The sequence below is a fragment of the Saimiri boliviensis genome, chromosome 12, assembly GCF_048565385.1.
Source record: "Saimiri boliviensis isolate mSaiBol1 chromosome 12, mSaiBol1.pri, whole genome shotgun sequence".
Taxonomy (NCBI): Eukaryota; Metazoa; Chordata; class Mammalia; order Primates; family Cebidae; genus Saimiri; species Saimiri boliviensis.
The window spans coordinates 27,219,050-27,241,682 of NC_133460.1; the positions used below are offsets into that span (position 1 = coordinate 27,219,050).

Below are 22,633 nucleotides of genomic sequence, written 5' to 3' on the forward strand. Positions count from 1 at the left end.
GTTCACAATTTGTGTTAGATTTTCTTTTTAACACATGTTCAGGAACACATTTTTTTCATTTCCATAGTGCTTGTTTGCTATATTTTTTTTGATTTTGTAATATGCTATGTCACTGAATTTCTAAGTCAAAATATTTAAGGCTGCCATGGTTTGAGAAGCAGTACTCTGGGTGCTCAATACTGAGGTAAGAGAAAATTTTTGCCCTTGGATTCTTATCTGAAGAGTCTGTGCCATAAAATTAAGAAAAGTAATTAGGAACAATCATGTAAGAAACCGAGACTTTTCCTTGGGATGATTCATACTACATTCTTCACCAAAGCCAAAAACAATTTTCTATATAGCTTAACATAGTGCTAACTTATGAATTATAAATAATATAAGAAGTTAAAGTGAGACTTTCATAACACAGTATTCTTTATTTAAGAAAGAAACTCTGAAACACAGAAGACTATATTCTGTAGATCCCAATGCATAGGCTCTGAAGGTTGTATATATCTAGGATTTACTTGAAGAGTACTTTCTTGAATAATGTGGCAATAAGAAACAGGGGAACTGCTCAAAAGTCAACTCCCCGAGGATAATCCTAGAAGAAGGATCATCTTTGCCATGTTTCTTTTTTCAAAGTAGGGGGAAAAGAGATTATTATTACAGGAGATAAAGATGAGGTGTTTGGAAAACAGAAGTAGGTGAAAATTACCATCATGTAGCTTGGTTTTTCTCATTAAGGCTCCAGCTTTCCTTTGTGTAATGTTTTCTATTTGATCAGTTTTTTTTCTCCCTTTGTTAAGTAAAAGATTATGAGGGAAGTGACCCTGAAGCAGAAGACCTGAATTTCAGGGAGACTTTGCCTTCATCAAGTCAGAAAAACACACCTAGATCAAAGGTAAGACTAGGATCTCTACTAATTTTGGCTAATACCTAAATTGCTGACTATGCTCTCTGGGAAACAGATACCTATTTTGTTCTCACCAAAATGATATCTTAAGTCTTTGTCACTGTATTGTTGACAGTGGCCAAAATAGGAATTTGAAAGAGTGGAACTTTTTGCAAAGTTTCTAAGGAATTGCATTTTCGAATGAAAATTCCTTTCAATGCTACTCTGGAAATTTTACTGGCACTTGTTTTGTGTTACTAATGAAGATACAAAATAATTTCCACATGAAGTATGAAGCACCTTTAGATGTATTGATTGTGGACTTTTTCATTGTTTGAGATAGCATGATTGGGTGTCTCCCAACTATGGAAAAGTAGAGGGCTGTGAGAAGTCTGTGACAAAACCTCTTACTTCAAAACATTCCCCTATTTGTGGAGATAGTGCTAGGGTTAGAGCACAAAAAACGGGAAATGCATTTTAGTCTGCTGGGTGCTTTGCATTTTTTTTCTCTTACTTAGTCAACTGGAGCTTTGGAACTGCCATGATGATGCTGACCTTGTGTTCCCTTCCTGTAAGTTAGAGCAGTAATAGGGATGGGATGAAGTCAGTACATAGACCAAATACTGCTACCACTTCCCCTGTTCAGTTGCCGCCTCCACCCCAAGTGAGCAGGAGTGAAGCTTTTAAAAACGACATTGTAACTTGGTTATTATCTCTTGTTCATTCTCTGTTATACCTAAGATGGCCACATCAGGGCTACCATCACATCTTTGGCTGGGATTCTCTGGCTGTTAGTGCTGTGTTGGGCTCTCAGCTCACTCTTGATACTTTTCTCTGACCAGAATGGTTTTCTCTTTGAAGCAGAGATGATTTGAAAGCTTCACAGAATGGCTCAAGTAGATCCTTTGTATAGTTTTATTTGACTTCTTCTAGAACTAAGCATATTTTGTGATTTTGTTTATATTTTTACTTTTGGGTATTTTTTTCTTGCTAAATTATAGCTTGGCCTATCTAGGGTGAATTCTGATATGCTTTAAACTTTAAAGCTATATAATATTAGTGGATAATAACATTTAATACATCAAGATACCACTTACTTCCAATTTAAGTTAAAAAATTTATATAACCTAATTTCAGTAGTAATCCCAAAGTTATTTTTGTGTGTGAATGAGATTTGATCAGCTGAATCATAAGATGTGCTTGAGAAAATAGAAGGCCGAGTATGTATCAGAGAAGACAGTATCAGAGAAGAAAGGAAGGAAATGTGTGTATATGGTGGTTGGGGCACTGGCACTGCAAGTTATCAAGACTGAAGTCTCTTTAGTGCAAACTTGGGCAGTGCAAGGTGGAGAAATACTTAGAATTAGAAAATTAGATGGTGCAAGTACTAAAGATAAATATAGTGGCAGGAATTTTATATTCACAGTAAACAAAACATGGTAAACACTTACAAGAATCTCTCCTAGGCTGAAATGATAAATTTATTTTTTCTCAAATGAAGCTTTTTAAAAATTTAGTTTTGAAAAATCATTTGAGTAATTCAATATAAATAACTTCTATATGCATAGTATTCTACACTTTTGATAGATTGGAAAATATTTAATACAGAAATACACAATTAAGTGATTTTCTAGGAGCAGACATTATGCTATGTGATTGTGGTTATAATTCCATTACTGCAGGTCCTTTTGTTATTCTTTTAAGTATCTATAGAAATCATATTTCTTTTAAACCATATTTTTCTAAAACCAGGGCCATAATTTGTTTCCTTTCTTATGTCTGTAGGTTTTTGAAAATAAAGTTAACTCAGAGAAGGTAAAACTTTCTCTTCAGAATTTCTCACGTAATGATCATGAGGGTTTTTCTGAAGCGCCTTCAAAAAGGTATAACTAATATGCTTATTTAGTGAGTTTCTGTTTATGTTACTTATATTCATAGCTAGCCCTCTGCATGGAGATAGTGAATAATGGTCCTCAAATGTTTAATTTTTCAAGATACAACTTTTTATAAACCTGATTTAGCTTTATTAGAAATATGTTTACAATCTCATAAGTATGATAATTAACATAAGAGAAAAATATTCTTGAAGGATTTGATTTCTCTATCCTTCAGTAGTTACACAGCTTCAAAGCTTTTGCAAATATGTTTGGAGCTTTTGAAGTGGTCAGTGCACTTGAGGTAGCATGAAGCTCTTGGTACATCACTAAATTTTATTAGAAATTTGATCTGTATTTTCTTTCTGAAAATACAATAGTATTGTTAGTATGGTGAATTTCTGGTAGCACACACACACACACACACACACACACACATATATATATATATATATATATATATATATATATATATGTATGTATTTAAATTTATTTATTATACTTTAAATTCTGGAGTACATGGCAGATCTTGCAGGATTGTTACACAGGTGTACACGTGCCATGTGGTGGTTTGCTGCATCCATTGCCCGGTCATCTACATTAGGTATTTCTCCTAGTGCTATCCCTCCCCAATCCCCCAACCCTCTGCTGTTCCTCCCCTAGCCCCCCACCCGCTAGGCCCCAGCATGTGATATTCCCCTTCCTGTATCTGTGTGTTCTCATTGTTCAACACCCACTTATGAGTGAGAACATGCCGTGTTTGGTTTTCTGTTTTGTGTCAGTTTGCTGAGAATGATGGTTTCCAGTTTCATCCATGTCCCTGCAAAGGACATGAACTCATTCCTTTTTATGGCTGCATAGTATTGTATGATATATATGTACCACATTTTCTTTATCCAGCCTATCTTTGATGGACATTTGGGTTGGTTCCAAGTCTTTGCTATTGTGAACAGTGCCACAATAAATATACATGTGCATGTGTCTTTATAATAGAATGATTTATAATCCTTTGGATATAGACCTAGTAATGGGATTGCTGGATCAAATGGTATTTCTATTTCTAGATCCTTGAGGAAGCACCACACTGTCTTCCACAATGATTGAACTAATTTACACTCCCACCGACAGTGTAAAAGCATTCCCGTTTCTCTATATCCTCTCTAGTACCTGTTGTCTCCTGATTTTTTAATGATCCCCATTCTAAATGGCGTGAGGTGGTATCTCAATGTGGTTTTGATTTGCATGTCTCTAATGATCAGTGATGAGCTTTTTTTCATATGTTTGTTGGCTACATAAATGTCTTCTTTTGAAAAGTGTCTGTCCATATCCTTTGCCTACTTTTTGATGGGGTTTTTTTGTTTTTTTTTTCTTGTAAATTTGTTTTAAGTTCTTTGTAGATTCTGGATATTAGCCCTTTGTCAGATGGGTAGAATGCAAAATATTTTTCCCATTCTGTCGGTTGCTGGTTCATTCTATTGATAGTTTCTCTTCCTGTGCAGAAGCTGTCAAGTTTAATTAGATCCCATTTGTTGATTTTGGATTTTGTTGCCATTGCTTTTGGTGTTTCAGTTATAAAGTCCTTGTCTATGCCTATGTCCTGAATGATATTGCCTAGGTTTTCTTCTAGAGTTTTTATAGTGTTTGGTCTCATGTTTAAATCTTTAATCCACATATATTTAAAAAATTTAAAGTACCTGAAGAACAGCAAATTTAGGAAAATGAAAGAAACCTAATTTTTCATGCTAATAAAATATTCAAGTTTAGGTGTTATAAGCAAAAACATCAGATGAGAAAACATTTTATTAAGCCATATTTCCTTGGAGATTTTTCAGTAATATTAGCTATACTCACTGGAATAGCAATATATAAGAATGTGTATATTTTTTATATTGTGTTTTTGTATGTGTATATGTATCAAATTTGTATGTACAACTTTATTTAATTTGTTTATTTAATGAAGTGCATTAAATAAACAAGTAAATAATAGTAATTCCAGAGGCATTTTGAGATTCTGTGATATACTCAGCACTGTACACAAATACAAATTACTACATATTTCTTGCTCTTTAGTTCACAGTTTAATTAGGGAAACATGTAAAAGTGAAATTGAAGTACAATGTAATAAATATTATTTTAGAGTTAAAATCCAAAGATTGTGGGTACAGAAGACTGAGAACTATGCATGAGGGAAGTTTCCCACAGGCTTCTTTGAAGAAGATATTTTAGTTGAATTTGGGATTTAATTAAATAGCAGGTGAAAAGGAGAAGACATTTCAGGCAAGAGAAGGAAGTTTGAGCAAGGGTAAGGAGTTGTGAAAATATCTTACTAATGGGGAGAAATACTAGGTGCCAAGAGTTGTAGGGCATGTGTGCCCTACCCTAAACTTATGTGTTGGATAAGGGGCCTTGATTTATCCTGATATGGGGTGGGCAGGTATAATTAAGTGTGTATTTTAGGAAGAATTTTCTCTAAACATTGAAGATTAGATGCTTCAGTCAAATTAGGATTTTGCTAGGTAGGATTGCAAATGAAAGTACAAGAGCCAAGTAGATAGCATGAGCGAGTCGGTTGACTATGGAGAGGTTGGAAAGGAAACAGAACGTGGGTATGGGTTAGCATTTGAAAAATCTGTTCACAATTAGTAGCTAGACAGAGTTTAAATCATTTCCTATTTTTAAGATACAGAAAATTGAGTATTTTTATGATATGAAAGAATTTGTAGATAGGGAGAGAATAATAGTATATTTAAGAAAATGTAAGTTATAGTAAGGTACCTCAGAGGAGGCGGAAGGAATGGGATTAAGAACATAGAAGGATGAATTTTGAACAGGCAGAAAGCAAGGAATATCAAAGATATGGATGCATCTAAGTAAATGTTTAAAAAGATAACGAAAGAATTTCTATTTTCTGGCTTGCATTTTCTAGAAGAAGCTACATTTTTACTAAGGCAGAGTATTAAAATAAGGACTACAAGAGGATGGTGGCTTGGAATTAGCTGCCATGGAAGAGTGGTACAGGAAACCAACCAGGGACATGCTGGTGTTTTCCAAATGGCTCTCCGCCGATATTAGAAAGCCCAGCAACTCCAGTGCTTCCCTCCCACAGCCTAGGTAAAGGAGGGGAGAAGGTAAGGTGAATGGATCTGAGGTGGATCCATCCACTGAAGCTAAGGTGGATGGATCTGAGGCTACTAGTTTGCAAGGTAAAAGTAATGGAGGAGATGGGGTTTATGATCAGACATTGAGATTTTGGAATTATCTCAGAAGTGGGCCAGTTTCAGGTGATGACAATGGGAGTGGATGGCTGAATTGAAATGGAGTGAATGTCAATGAAATAATCAATAAAGATGATTAGAAAGTACTTCTTAAATGTACCCTATTCTTTGAAACCATGGCCAAATATATACATTTTTTTTCTAGGGACGGCACTCCCAGCATGTGGACAGCCAGAGGCCGCCTCAGAAGAGACAGGTGGAACAGTGAAGATGAGGAGCATGCAGGGCCCTCACAGGCTGTCTCCCCTCTGCTTTCTGGTATGATGTCATCCTATTTGTAGTAGCAAGTTCTTGAAGAGGCTTTATTATATTAGATATTTCTAATACAAGTGAAGGAAAGAGCTAGGAAAAACTTCAAAAAATGGGAAAATATGGTTTTCTAGGAGTTTCTTTTAAAAATAAAAAATGCCCTACACTCCATATTCAAAATGGTAAATTTCTGCCCTTTCTTCAAGTATTTTAATGTATTAAATATGTCAGTTTCATAAAAATCCATTTTTTTAAAAGCTAGGTATTTTATAGGTTTGAAAAATAACCTGCTTACTAATTTCATTTTTTAAAAATTTGTTGCACAATATATGCTTTACTTTAAAATGATAACGTTTTTGGATTATAAATTATCATGTTTATAATGGGAAAAATAAATGTCTAATAAATTATAACACTGAAGAATATTTCAGAACTTCTTGTGTATATGTATTTACATGTATATAAGTATAAAGGTAATTAGAACTATGAATATATAGTTAATCTATATGTGTATGTATATATATTCATAAAATTTGTGTTTGTAAACTTGGGGGATCACATGCACACTTCAGAAACCTTGGAGTTGGAGAGGATCTTAGAGGTTATCCATAACCAACATCCCATTAAATGTTGAAAACATCTCTAATGACTTCATATGAAAAATATCAAACCCAATTAAGGCAATATCACATTATGCAATTATCAAAATGCAGATCTCATACAAAAATAGTTTATAAGAACATGCTTTTATAGAATGAGACATAATTTTTAATTAATTAAAACATGCTTAATTAAACTGAGGCATACACTAAAATTCTCCTTTTAGCATATGGTTCTACGAGGTTTGACCAAGGTTTACCACCACAATCAAGGTATAGTTCATTTCTATCTCCCCATAAATTTCTCTTGTAACTTTTTATAGTCAACTCTTAACCCAGTGCCTACCAACCAGTAATCTATTTTCATTCTTTTGACTTTTTCAAGGTATTCTATAAATGGAATAATAAATATGTAGACTTTTGAGTCCAACTTCTTAGCATAATTCTTTTGATGTTCATCTGTGTCATTGCGTTTATCAGTATTTAATTTCTTTTTTATTGAATAGTATTCCATTCACCAGTTGAAGGACACTGGGTCGTTTCCAGATTTTGGCAATTATGGATAAAAGTACTACAGATAATCACAAACTTTGTGTAAACATAAGTTTCCATTACTTTAAGGTAAATACCTAGGAGTGGGATTTCTGGGTCATAAATGTGTAACAGACAAACTGTATTCCAAAGATGCTGTACTAATATTGTTGGTGGCTTTTTACTTTTTTTCTCTCCTACTGTTTTTACTCTTTGTATTTCAGTTAGGTAATTTCTGTGAACCTATCTTCAAATTTACTGATTCCTTTCTTGGTGATGTTGAGTCTACTAATGAACTCATTGAAAGCATGTAGTGTTTTTTATGTACATTTCCATTTGACGTTTTCCTACAGATTCTGTCTCTATTGCTAATGCATTTTGTCTGAATTTTTCATGAGAACTTAAACATATTAATGATAGTTATTTAAAATTCCCTCTTGGATAACTCTGACAGATGGGTTGTTGCTGGTACTTTTTTCTGTGATTGCCTTGCTTTTTGACACTGGTTTCTGTTGTTGCAGCTGCTGCATCTTCCTTATGTGTCTATGTGTTTGGTTGAGTGTTGGTACTGCATGTAGAAAAAAAGAGACTGAAGTAAATAGAATTTATGCCTAGAAATAGTCATGCCTATTCCTCTGCTATGCCATTTAGGACATGAGCTGGATTTTGGTTTTGTGTTGCTGTCATTTGGCTTAGACTTAGAATTGGCTTAGAATTCCTTAAGATTTAACTTGTGTGCAGGGTGGCAGCTGGGATGCGAGAGAGTTTTGTTTGTTTGTTTGTTTTGCCTTTCTATTTCGTCCTCAGCTTTAGGCCTATGCTTGAGAAGGGCTATCTCTCCTCTTGCCCATCTTCCAGCAGTAGGCTGGTTCTTGTTTGCCTCAGGAAGAAGGGCCAAGTCATTCTTTGTTGTCCTATTCCATTCTCAGCCTTAGGCAGGCCCTCTGTCCCAGGTCCTCAGTGATAGACTTGGTCAGTGATACTACCCTTTCTCATGGCATCCAGACTCTGCCTGATACCTTTGGCAAGTCTACAGTGCAGAACGTTTCCTTCTTCACTTAGTGTAGTGATAGGAGGTTTGTAGCAATAATGACATCAAATCCTGGGCTCAAGACTGTTTTCTGCACCTTCTCCAGGAATAGAGGGATTTTGTTTGCTCTTTTCCCAACTGCAGTGGGTCTGCACTTATACACAGCAGGGATTGTTGCTCCTCCTCCTTCAGTGTAAGACTTTTGTTCTGGGGGAAAGAGGTCTAAGTGGGGCTTTATGTATTTTCTACCATGATAGAAGCTCCCCTCCTTCAACCTTACCCTTCTGAGGGATTGGTTCTTCCCCTGTCCTGCTCAGCTCTCAGTCTTTCTTATGAGCAGTTGTTGGAGGTCTGTGAACTTGAGTCTGCAAACATGTGGAGGTTCTCCTTGTGCCTATAGCTTTATGCTGTTCTGTACTGTCACACTGGCTCACATCCAGCCATCAGCAGTGCATTGCATTGTATGTCTGAATACTTCTTTCCCATTTGTATAGTGCCTGGTATCTCTTTCTCCCTTGAACTGCCACAGGGAGCCAGTGTTCGTGTCCTCCTGTCACTCCTTGGGAGAGTTCTTTCCTTAGATTTCAAACTACTTGATTGACCTGCAATGTCAGCTCTCTGATGGGTTCAATACAATTTTGATTTAGTGTTTTTATCAACTCGTATATATTGTTATTGTTAGGGTGTGAGTGATGCTCATACCAGCTTTCTATATTTAGGCAGATGTGGAATTTTGAATATAAATATATTTTTTAAATAAAATAACACATTCCTTTGCAAACAGGGACTACCATGTCTTAGCTGTTAGAGTAAAGCCAGTTCCTAGGGAAAAGTAGATAGACACTGCTTTTTGCTTTCTCAGTACCCTCCTTTTCAGTTTCAGTTTAGGACTATGGTTAGGCTCCTCCTGGGGTCTCTTACTGAGGTCTATGCTGACAAGGGATTAATGCCTAGAAAATATAAAAAACTGCATATTTATAAGTAAAAGATAACCAAATAGAAAAATGGGCAAAATACATTAACAGGCATTTCACAGAAGAGAAAATACGAAAATGTGATTCAACCTAATTTTGAATCAGGGGACTGAAAATTAAATCATGGTGAAATAAAAATTTATATTGACTAGATTGTTTCCATTTTTTAAAATGTGATAATAGTTGATATTGGTGAGTATGTAGCTTGATGGAAACCATTTTGGAAAATAATTTGGTATTTTTTTTAGTGTGTACATACCTTTTGTCCTAGCAATTTCCTTCCTGGTTATTTAACTTAGAGAAACTCTTGCCCTTTTGTACTTGAAGACATATGCAAGAATGTCCATACTGGGCTTGTTTATAATAGACTTCAACTGCAAGCAACTCAGATATCTGTCAACACTAGCATTTATGAATTAGATATTGTATTTTATATAATGCTGAAGATGAATAAACTCAGATGCAGTCTCAGCAAAAAGTCAAGATTTAAAACAAAATAATTTATATAAATTTGCAAAATATGCATAACAGCATAAAGGGTAAATAAAACAAAAGGAATGATAGCACAATTCAGAATAGTTATTCCCTGAGGGAAGAGGACAAAGAATGAAGTCTGGAAGGGGCCACAGGAGCATCAGGAGAAAGGCTAATGTTTTGTTTTAAATTGGGTATGTATTGGTCTTTTTCCTAAAGATATTTCACTTAACTATTATTTTATACCTATTTAATATTTAATAAAAAAATTAAAAGCCAAAATTAAAAAAAATTAAATTATAAAGTTAAAATATACTAATAGCTTAATGAAAATCAATATAGGATAATATAGAGAAAAAGTTAATAATTTGCTCTCATCTTCTTTAATCCTGATTCAAAGGCAACCAATATTAATAGTTTATCTATGAATACACAAGGATATAAAAACATTTTCTGTTTTAACTTTAAATAAAAATTGATGTGTGCTTTACAATGCTACAATTACTCTACAACCTTAGTTTTTTTAAACTTAAACTATATCATGTACATAAAGACATATTCTAACATAGGATTAATAGTTCTCTAATATTTCATTGTATGGAAATACTGTAGTATATTCACCCATTCTCCAATTGACTTTTCTGCAATATTTATTTTTACATGTACTTCCTATGTACTGGTACTTTGATTTTGGTTAGATTCCCTAAAGTAGGATTGCTAAGTCAAAGTTTATGTTCATTTTATATTTTAACGGACAATACCAGATTCCCTTTTAAAAACTTAGAGAAATTTATTGTTACCCTAAGGTGTTTGGGGTGGTTCAATTTTCTCACCTTCCTGTTATTATTAGATAACCCATTTTCCAATTTTTGCTAATCTGATGGATGAAAAATAGCATCTCATCATTATTTAGATTTTCATTATCTTGATTGCTAGTAGGGTCGAGTATGTTTTTTATTTTTATTTTTTGAGACAGAGTCTTGCTCTGTTGCCCAGGCTGGAGTGCAATAGCGCAATGTCGGCTCATTGCAACCTCCACCTCCTGGGTTTAAACAACTCTCCTGCCTCAGCATCTTGAGTAGCTGGGGCTATAGGCACATGCCATCATGCCTGGCTAATTTTTGTATTTTTAGTAGAGATGGGGTTTCACTGTGTTGGCCAGGCTGATCTCGAACTCCTGACCTAGTGATCCACCTGCCTTGGCCTCCCAAAGTGCTGGAATTACAGGCGTGAACCATCATGCCTAGCCAGGATCAAGTATCTTAATGTGTATTTATTAACTTCCTCTTAGATTTGCACATTTATAAACTTCGTTCATTCTTTTTCTTTTCTTATTAATTTGTAGGCGCTCTTCACAAGTTGGAAATCTTAAGACGTTGTCTATCTGAGAAAAGTGCTGTAAATTGTAACCCTCAATTCTATACCTTAAGAAAGGAGACCTTAATGAACATTCTTAATTTCTAGACTGTTTAAGAAGGTCTCCTTTACAGGAAAAACATAAAAATATTCTTCTAAATTTTCTTCAGAATTTTTATTGATTTATTTTACTTAGGTCACTAATCTATCTGCAGTTTATTGCTAAATATCATAGGGGCATAGAAAACTGTATTTTCTTTCATATGGCTAGGCAGTTACACCAGCACTATTCACTAAGTAAACTACATTTCCCAAATGAATTTATATATTGGAAACATATTTATATTTTGGAAACATATTGTTTCCAAAAATGTTTGGTTTTTTGTTCTATTCTCTACATTTTTTTACAATTGACTTATTTATTCCTGTGGACATATTGTTATTATTCTACTTTGAGTCTAGTCATTCTAAATATATCTAGAAAGGAAAATTCTCCCTCTAATTTCTCAAAAAAGTAAATTTTTGTAGCTATTTGGACAAGTTTTTGCTACATTGAGAATTTTAAATTATTTTGTTAATTCCTGTGTAAACTCATTTGAAATTTAGATTGAGTGACATGCCAGTTATATTCATTCAGGTAGGATTGGGCACTTGTGATTTTAAGTTCTTTCTTCCACATATAGAGTGACGGGAGTCAGGCGATCAGCCACCAAGGCTCTGAGCACAGAATAGCTGCTACCCCATATTCTATTTCCAGATCTGACATGAGAACCTCGCTTGTGCCCATCTCAGCTGGAAACATTCAAGAAACAAAATTCTGAGAAAAGTGGTCTAGCATATCCATGTTGACATATATATAAAGGTATTAGAGTCCACCCTTTATCAGCCTGGCACCCATACACATCCTTCTAAATGTTACTTAATATTCAAATAAAGACAACCTTATGCTTGCATCTACAGTGATAAAACTAATCTGTGTACAACTGAAAACATTCTCTCCCCTTCTTCAAAAGTGTCTCTTTCTTGTCTTGAATGATATTCTTTCTTTAAATGATTCACATTCCATTTAATATTTTTAAAAGAAAACAAAAACATGGTATATATATAATATGCATATCAAAAAAGAAAAATTCATAACTATTATATCCCTATTTGTGCAGCTGGTCACATGGTTGTATCTGGTTTTGATCACTGCCGTTTTGCACCTGTTTGGTATTCTCTTTCATCTCAGCAAACATCTCATTTGGTTGTGGTTCCTTGTCTGATAGGTGACCCAAATATTCATTCCTGAAGGTCTAAGCCATTAGTAGTTCTGCCTAGATTGGGTGGTTATAGTTTTTCATTGATTTTAATCACTTCACGCTAGAGGATCACCTGCAATGCAGAAATATTCTTCCTTAACCCTTAGCCCAGTTTCCCCTTAATACTTAAAATCAAGCATACTAGGCAGTGTAGTTATCCCCCTTTCCCTGATGATTCAGTAGCATATGAGGAACCCAAAATGGCCTTGTGGCATTCTCAACTTCCAGTTCAGTGGATTTGTTGTTTCCCCTGATGAAGCATTTCTCAATCTGTTTAGGTATGCTTTGATGTGTTTCATCCGTGTTTGGTTGTTTCGCAGTCCTAACATATGAATTGTATGTATGTTTTATTAGATTTGTATCTAAGTATTTCATATATTTTGGTGCTATTGTAAATGGGACTTATGAAAAATATTTTAACTTCTACTATTCATTGATAGTTGATAGAAATATGATTGGTTTTTGTGTATTGTCCATGTGTCCTTCAACTTTCCTAAACTCACTCATTAATTCTAGGACCTTTTAAATATATTTTTTGGAATTTTTCTATGTAGATACTCATGTTGTTGGTAAATAAACACAGTTTTATTTTTCTACCTTTCCAATGTATGTGACTTTTCTTTTTTTCTTTTTCTTTCTTTTTCTTTCTTTCTTTCTTTCTTTTTTTTTTTAATTACTTATTGCATTAGCTAGGACCTTTGGTGCAGTATTAAGAGGAACGAGAATGGGCATCCTTGCCAGATTCTCCATTTTATGGGGAAGTATTCTTTTTTCATAATAAAGTATAATATTAGCTGTAGGTTTTTTGTGAATGCCATTTATCAGGTTAAGGGTGCCTTCCTCTTATTCTAGTTTCCAGAAGAGTTATCATGAATGGACTCTTACTTTTGTTAAATGCTTTTTCTGCATCTATTGAGATGATTATATCATTTTTCTTTTTTTGCCTGTTGATATATGATGAGTTACTTTGGTTGATTTCTAAATATCTAACCTGCTTTGCATTCCTGGGATAAGCCCACTTTGGTCATGGTGTATTATTGTTTTTACGTTTTACAATTTGATTTGCTAGTATTTTCCTGAAGACTTTTATTTTGTGTTTATGTTCATGACAGATATTAATCTATAATTTTCTTTTTTTGTGATTTCTTTTTCTAGTTTTAGTATCAAAGTAATACTTCCCTTATAAAATTAGTTGGGAAGTGTTTGCTCCTCTTCCATATACTGGAAAAGTCTGTATAAAATTGGTAGTATTGCTTCCTTAAATGTTTGGTAAAATTCGCCAGTGAGGCCAACTGGACATGAAATTTGTGAGGTTGTTAAATAAATATTTGTGTTAGTTTTTAGTTTTTTTTTTAGGGCTTCTGTAACAAAGTATCTAAGAATGGATGGTTTGAACAACAGAAAAATATTTTCTCATGGTTCTGTAAGCTAGCAGCCCAACAAGATGTCAGCAAGGTTGTTTTCTTCTGAGGTCTCGATTCTTGGCTTGGAGATGGCTTTCTTACCTCTGTGTCTTCACATGGTCTTTCCTCTGTGTATATCTGTATCTTAATCTCTTCTTATAATGATACCAGTTGTATTACATTAAGGGCTACTCTAATGACTTCATTTTAACTTAATCACCACTTTATAGACCCTATCTCCAAATATGATCACATTCAGAGTTACTGAGAGTTAGGACTTAGTACATATGTATTTTGGAGGAGGGGACACAATTCAGCCCATAACAATATTCAATTTATTTAATTGATATAGGACTATTTAGGTTGTCTCTCTCTCTCTCTCTTTTTTTTTTTTTTAAATGAGCTTTGGCACTTGGCATTTTTCAGTGAATTTGTCCCATCCATGTCAATTGTCTAATTTAAGGGACTAGAGTTGTTGATAATATTCCCTTATTAATTAATCACCTCCCTTTTTTCAATTTAGTAAAATGTGTCTTTGTTCTGTGTTTCTTGATCACTTGTAGCTAGAAACTGTATCAATTTTATTGATCTTTTCCAAGAACTAGCTTTTAGTTTCACTTATTTTCTCATTGTTTTCAATTTCATTGATTCTGGCTCTTTATTATTTCCTTTTTCCTTCTTGCTTTGGATTTTATTTATTTTTTCTTAATTTATTAAGGTAGAAATTTAGATTATTGATGTATTTCTTTTTGATAAATACAGCTGGCCCTCATAAATGTAGATTCTGCATCTGCAAATTCAATCAACTGTAGATCAAAGATATGTGAAGAACAAAGATAGCAATACAACAAAAAATTACAAATTTTAAAAATATAACAACTATTTACATGGTATTTATGTTGTGTTAGGTATTATAAGTAATCTAAACATGATTTAAAGTATATGAGAAAGAGGATATGCTTAGATTATATGCAAATGCTATGATATTTTATATGAAGGACTTGAGCATCTGAGGATTTTGGTATCTGTGGGAGGTCCTAGACACAATTCCCTGCAAATACAGAGGGACAACAGTAGTGTAAGCATTTAATACAACAGATCTTCCTGTAAGTACTGCGTTAGTTGCATCTCATACATTTTGGGGTGTTTTTCTTTTTTTTTTTTCTTTTTTTTTTTTTTTAATGAGACGGAGTTTCGCTCTTGTTACCCAGGCTGGAGTGCAATGGTGCGATCTTGGCTCACTGCAACCTCCGCCTCCTGGGTTCAGGCAGTTCTCCTGCCTCAGCCTCCCGGGGGTGTTTTTATTTTCATTCAGTTCATGTTTTCTCATTCTTAGTAGCAAAAGGTGGAACAATTTGAACAACAATCTAATGGCACAGTGGATTATAGTATGAAGTATAAAATAATCATCCATGAGTTCATACTGATGTAATTAAATGATTAAATATGCTAGTAAATGGGAGACAAATCTCCCATGCAGAAGAATTCCTGATAAATTATGTTGATATTCAATTCTAAAGGAAGTGGATCATAATTCCTACCTCTTAAGTGTGGGTTGCACATATTGACTTTCTTCCAGAGAGTACAAAGGATAACTTCCAGAGGAGTACAAAGAATAACTGCATAGTAGAGAAACCTAATAAAAACTACTGCAGCCAAGTGATCAAGTTCAGCATCAACTGTCATACATCCTGTTGATAGAATATACCCTTGATATGATGGATAAATATGGCACTCTGCCTCTGTGATCTTATTCCTGAAAACCCATAACCCCGGTCTTAATCATGAGAAAAAAATTAGACAAATTTCAATGGTGAGACATTGAAGAATACACCTGGCCAGTACTCTTCAAACCTATCAAGGTCATTAAAAACAAGAAAAATCTGAGAAGCCATCATAGCCAAAAGTTGCCCAAGGAGACTTGACAAGTAAATGTAATGTTTATTTTAGATGGGCTCCTGAAACAGTAGAAAGGTATTAAGGAAATCTAAGAAAATCAAAATACATTATAGACTGTAGTTAACAAAAATGTATCAATATTGGTTCAGTACTAATGAATGTACCATCCAAATGTAAAATGTTAATAATAGGTGAAAGTTTGTCAGGGAATATTTAGGAATTCTGTGTGCTCATTTTTTTAATATTAAACTTTTCTAAAAAATAAAATCTCATTTTTAACAAAATATCTTCCTATTTCTCTTGTGACTTCCTCTTTGATCTATGGGTTACTTAGAGGTATTTTTTTCCAAATTATTTTTATTGTGGTAAAATTTATATAACATAAAATTTACTGTCTTAATTTTAAGTGTACAATTCAGCATTTGTAATTATATTTTTAAAAATTTGTTTGTATACTTTTGGTATCATTGCCAGATCCAATGTCTTGAAGATATTGCCATATTTTCTTGTAAGAGTTTTGTAGTTTTAGCTTTTTACATTTAGGTAGTGGATCCATTTTGAGTTAATTTTTGTATATGGCATTAGGTAAATATCCAATTTCATTATTTTGCATGTGGACAACTTCCCAGCACCATTTGTTGTTAAGACTGTGTTTTTCCCATTAAATGGCCTTGACAGCTTTTTTGAAGTTTGTTTCTGGTCTCTCTTTTCTCTTCTCTTGGTCTGTATGTCTGTCTATGCGAGTACCAGACTGTTTTGATTACTGTAGTTTTGTAGTAAGTTTTGAAATGAAGAAATGAAGTGTGATCTTTTTTTTCCCCCATGTTTTTCAGGATGGTTTTTAGCTATTTGGAGTCCTTTAAATTTCCATGTGAATTTTAGGATGAGTTTGTCTATTTCTACAAAAGGGATCACTGAGATATTGATAAGGATTGCACTGAATTTGTAGATCGTTTTGGGTAGTACTGATATCTTAATGATATTAAATCTTCCAAACCATGAACATGAGATTTATTTGTTTAATTTTTTTTTTCAACAATGTTTTGTAGGTCTCTTTGTACAAGTCTTTCCCTTCCCTTTCTTGGTTAAGTTAATTTCAAAGTATATTTTTTTATGTTATTGTAAATGAAATTGTTTTCTTAATTTCATTTTCAGATTGTTCATGTGAGTGTATATAAATGCAACATATTTTGTGTTTGACTTTGTATCCTGCTGCTTTACTGAATTTATTTCTTAACTGTGTGTTTGTGTGTGTGTATGTGTAAAAAATCCAGTAATCTTTAGGATTTATACATATATATCATACCGTTTGTAAACAGAGATGTTTACTTTTTTGCTTTCCAATTTGGATAACTTTTATTTCTTTTTCTTCCTAATTTCTCTGACTAGGAGTTCCAGTATTGTGTTAAACAAAAGTGGTGAAAGTGGCATCCATGCCATGCTTCTGGTCTTAGGGGAAAAGCTTTTACTCTTTCAACATTGAGTATGTTTGCTATTGGTGTTCTGTATATAAATTTTATTATGTTTAGGTGTCTTTCTTATATTCCTAGTTTGTTTAATTTGTTTTCTATAAAAAAAAATAGACTGGGCATAGTGGCTCATGTTTGTAATCTCAACACTTTGGGAGGCTGAGGCGGGCAGATCACCTGAGGTCAGGAGTTTAAGACCAGCCTGACCAACATGGTGAAAACCTGTCTCTACTAAACAGAAAAAAAATAAATAAACAGCAAGTGCTGGGTATGGTAGCAGGTGCCTGTCATCCCAGCTACTTGGGAGGCTGAGGCAGGAGAATCACTTGAACCCAGGAGGCAGAGGTTGTGGTGACCCAAGATAGCACCACTCAAGCCTGGGTAACAGAGCGAAACTCTGTCTCAAAAAAAAAAAAAAAAAAAAAAAAGAATATGTCCTTGAGAGGATGTTGAATTTTGTCAAATACTTTTTCTCCATCAATCGAGATAATCATGGGGGTTTCTTCCCCCCTTTCATTCTGTTAACTTGTTGAAATACCTTAATTTTTATATGTTAAACCATCCTTGCATTCCCATAATAAATCCCACATAGTCATGTGTATGATCTTTTTAATATGCTACTCAATACTTGGTTTGCTGGTATTTTGTTGAGGATTTTTACAGTAACATTTAAGAGGGATATTGACCTTTAATTTTCTTTTCTTGTAGGGTCATTGTTTGGCTTTGATATCAGGATAGTGCTGGCCTCTTAGAGTGAGTTGGGGAGTGTTCCCTACTCTTTAATTTTTTTTTAACAGTTTGAGAAGTATTGGTGTTAGTTCTTTTTTAAATGTTTAGTAGAATTTACCAGTGAAGCCATTGGGTCCAGGGCTTACTTTTTTTGGATAGTTTTGATAACGTATTCAATCACCTTACTAGTTAGAGGTCTACTCAGATTTTCTATTTTTTTGTGGTTTGGTCTTGGTGGATTTTGTGTTTCCATGAATTTGTCTATTTCATTGAAGTTATCCAGGTTTTTTTTTTTTTGCATGCAATTGCTCATCGTACTCCCTTATAATCTTTTTTATTTCTTTAGAATTGATAGTGATATCCTCATTTTTATTTCTGATTTTAGTAATTTGAGTCTTTTCTCTTTTTATCTTAGTTTATCTAATTAAAGATTTCTCGGTTTGTTGATACCTTTGAAGAACTTGCTTTTGGTTACACTGATTTTTCTTTTTTATATATTTTATATTCTGATACCTGTTCTAATCTTTATTATCTCCTTCCTTTTGTTAGCTTTAGCTTTAGTTTATTCTTTTTTTGTAGTTCCTTATGTTATAAAGCTAGTTTGTTTCTTCAAGGTCTTTTTTCATGTAATCATTTTATAACTATAAATTTCTCCCTTAAAACTGCTTTTGCTGTGTTCCATAGTTTTGATATGTTGAGTTATGTTTTCATTCATTTCTAAATGTTTCTAATTTCCCTTGTAAGTTTTTCTTTGATCTGTTGTTATTTTATAATTATGTTGTTTAATTTTCACAAATTTGTAAATTTTTCAGTTTATCTTTGGATTTTTAACTTTATCTCTTATATTTGGAGAAGAAATTCTTTATGATATCAGTCTTTTAAAATTGATTAATACTTAGTTTATAGCCTAACGCATGGAAGATATTCCATGTGTTCTTGAAAATGTGGTCTGTTGTTACACAGAGCATCCTGTATATATCTGTTAGATATACTTGGTTTATTGTATTGTTAAAGTCTTCCCTTTTCTTACCTGTCTTTTGTCCAATTGTTCTATTTATTAATGAAAATGAAGTCTTCAATTATTATTGTAAAATTGTCTCTTCATTTCTGTCAATATTTGCTTTGTGTATTTTGATGGCCTGTTATTAGGTGCATAAATGTTTATGATTGTTACATGTTCTTGCTGTATCAAACCTTTTATGAGATATAATGTCCTTCTTTGTCATTTTAAACTTTAAAATTAAAATCTATTTTATCTGATATTAGTATAGCTATTCATGCCCTGTATTGGTTCCTGTTTGCATGATTTTTTTTTTTTACTTTTAATATATTTGTGTCTTTGGATCTAAAGTGAGTCCTTTGTGGACAGTGTATAGTCGGATCATATTTTTGTTTAATAATACATTCTGCCAATCTCTCTTTCAATTGGAGAGTTTAATCCATTTACATCTAAAGTAATTGCTAATAAGGAGGGACTTCTGTCATTTTGCTGTTTTAAAAAAAAATTTCTTGTAGTTTTTTTGTTCCTCATATTTTTTTTGCCTTACTGTTTTCTTTTGTATTTAGTTGCTTTTTGTAATGCAATATTTGAATTCTTTAGAAATTTCTTTAATGTATATTGGTTAGCTATTTTCTTTGTGGTTATCATGGGTGTTATATTTAACATCCTAAACTTATTCAAATTTGAATTTATGCTGGCTTAATTCAGTAAAGTATAAAAAACTGTGCTTGTTTAACAGTTTTTGGGGGGCAAAACTGTTAAAGAAGCAGTTTTTTTTAAAATTTTACTTAAGTTTTTCATTTGTTACCACAAAATTACATTTTTATACATTTCATGTCCCTTAACATAAAATATTTTTAATGTTTTAATGTCTTGCATAGAAACAAAATATAGAGTTACAATATAAAGTTATAGTAATTATTTATTTTTAAACTAATAATTCAGAAAAATGTCATCTCTTAAATCATGTAGAAAAGAAAACGTGAAGTTACACATGATTGTTACTATAACACTAGTTTTTATCAATAGTCATGTGTTTCCTGAAATCTTAATTTCTTTATGTGGATTTTTAAAATTAAAGATGTCACTCAATTGTCTTCTGGCTTACATTGTTTTTGATGAGCTTTTGGATCTGAGGCTTGATGTCTTTCATTAATTTTGGAAAAAACTCTTAGTTATTATCTTTTAAAATATTTATTCTGCCCAATTCTCCTTCTTTTCTATTTTGGGATTCCACTTACAGTATAATATATTAGTCTATTTGATATTGGCTTGTAACTCTTGGATGGTCTCTTCTTCTCTGCCCCTCATCTACCTTTTTTCTCTGTGTCCTAATTTGAATAATGGCTCTTGACCTATTTTGTAATTCATGAATTCTTTTCTTGCCTCTGTAAAATCTACTGATGAGCTATCAATGACATGCTTAATTTTTTAAAATATTTTTTACTTTACATATTTCCACTTGATTCTTTTTTACGGCTTCCATTTCTCCATTGAAATCCCCCATTTGTTCATGTATGTTGTTTACTTTTCCCACTGACTTTTCACACATTGATTATCTTTATTTTTATTTCATCACTCGACAGTTTTAACATATGTTATATCTCTGTTTCTGTTGATTGCTTTGTTTCTTGACAACTTTTTTTCGTCTTTTCTTACTTCTGTGTGTACTGTATAATTTTTTTGGTTGAAAACTGGATATCATGTAGTCTAGCAACAGAAGTAAAAATGTCTTATCTGTGGTTTCACTCTTCATAGTTTTAGTTACCTGCAGTCAACCACAGACTAAAAGTGTTAAGTGGAAAATTCTACATATCAACAATAAGTTTTAAATTGCATACTGTTCTGAGTAGTGTGATGAAATCTCACACTGTCCTGCTCTATCCTGCCTGGGAGTGAATCATTCCTTTGTCCAGCATATTCATGCTATATATGCTACCTGCCTTTTAATCAATTAGTAGTCATCTTGGTTATCAGATCTACTGTTTTGGCCTCACAGTGCTTGTGTTCAGTAATTTTTATTTTAACTAGTTAGTAATGGCCCCAAAGAGTAGTGATGCTGGCAGTTTGGATATGCCAAAGGGAAGCTGTAAAGTGGTTTTGTTACATGAAAAGGTGAAAGTTCTTGACTTAATAAGGAAAGAAGGAAAATCATATGCTAAAGTTGCTTCGATCTGTGGTGAGAATGAATCTTCTGTCGAAGTTTTGCTGTTGTACATCAGACTACCAAAGTTATGGCCACAGTGCATAAGTGCTTACTTAAGATGGAAAAGGCATTACATTTATGGGCAGAAGACATGAACAAAAGTATGTTTCCATTGATGGCAGTAAGGTTCAGTACTATCCTTATCAGGCATCCACTGGGGGTCTTGGAACATTTCCCCTGCAGATAAGGAGGAACTATTGTATTTTTTATCTATGTTCTAGAGGCTGAGGCAAATAGGAATGGACATGTGTCTTTTTTTGGTAGGCCTTCAGTGTGAGGAGTTGCATCAGTTTACTCAATAATAGAGCAGGGCTTGGGTTTGATATTGCTGTGGTTACCCTTAGTGCACCACCACCTTTAAATTCCTCCAGTGTTACCTTGCATATAGAGGATTTGCTTCAGTATTTACTCCACCCTCTGCGTTAGGTCTTCCCATTGTAAATGCACCTCAGAGAAGGTCCTCTCCATAATCTTATCTTATTCCCAGCAGTAGAGAACTCTTATTTGTAATTACTTTGCTTGTCAGCCTGGTTTGGGGTGACATTCTCTGATGTCCTTGTTCAGCCTCAGTCTTAGGAAGGCCTCCGATGGTACCTGCTTTGCTGTTCTGTCCACTCCGCAGGGGTAGGGAATATCTTATGATCTAGGTCCAGGATGCTTTTTTCTTTTCCCTACCCCAGTGTTAATGAGTTTTCACTTGTGCCTTGAGGGTGATAGAGTTTCCTGCCTTTTCCCAGATTCTTATGCTTTTGGTCTGTTAGGGAAATAGGGGAAAGCATTCTGGGCATCCTTTGTGCTATTCCTGTGGATGCTGTTTTTTTTTTCCCTCCCTAAGCTTGCCCCATAAAGCAGAATTTCTCAAGTTCCTCACCCTGTCTCTAACTTTTCTCCTGAGCCTCTGATGAGGTTCTCACTTGCATTAGCTTTTATTGTTTGTTTTTAAACCTTTCTTCTCTTCATTAATGTATCTACACATGCCTCTGTCCTGTGTCAGTAAGTTGATTTTCAACTGTCTGCTTTGTTTCTTGCAGAGTTTGATTATAAATTATTGCTATAATTATGTTCTTTTGAACTTTATTGTCTTGGGTTTACAAACTTTTTTTTAACCTTATTCTATTGTTTTCTTATCTCCTTGTGAACTCTTATTTAAAATAATTTATTTTCTTATTCTTTTGACAGATGTTGCATACACAGTGAATTTTCTTTTTTAAGCTTATCTTACATTTTAGAATAGATTTTAAAAATTATTCTGCATGCTATATTGTATTATTATTTTTCTGTGTTTCACATTTTATTCTATTTTGCTATGAACATGTATTACTTTGTGTATCTCTTTAATTTTGTTGATTGAGCAGGAATGAATTCTTCCTGATTTCCATTTTTATTTGGA

The 22,633-nt window shown here is 33.5% G+C and overlaps 1 protein-coding gene across 21 annotated transcripts in view; it reads left to right on the top strand.

Moving 5' to 3' along the window:
• The window catches only part of PTPN20 (protein tyrosine phosphatase non-receptor type 20), an 89,866-nt gene that overhangs the window by 31,333 nt on the left and 35,900 nt on the right, over positions 1–22,633 (top strand). For 14 of the 21 annotated variants that reach the window (XM_074382150.1, XM_074382149.1, XM_074382148.1 and 11 more), the window contains 3 exons: positions 789–883; positions 2,660–2,757; positions 6,169–6,281. In XM_074382150.1, the coding sequence (XP_074238251.1) occupies positions 789–883; positions 2,660–2,757; positions 6,169–6,281 (306 nt within the window). Of the gene's footprint in view, positions 1–788; positions 884–2,659; positions 2,758–6,168; positions 6,282–7,377; positions 7,493–22,633 lie in introns of those variants that run through there. The other 7 variants (XM_074382156.1, XM_074382163.1, XM_074382155.1 and 4 more) reach the window with 4 other exon arrangements.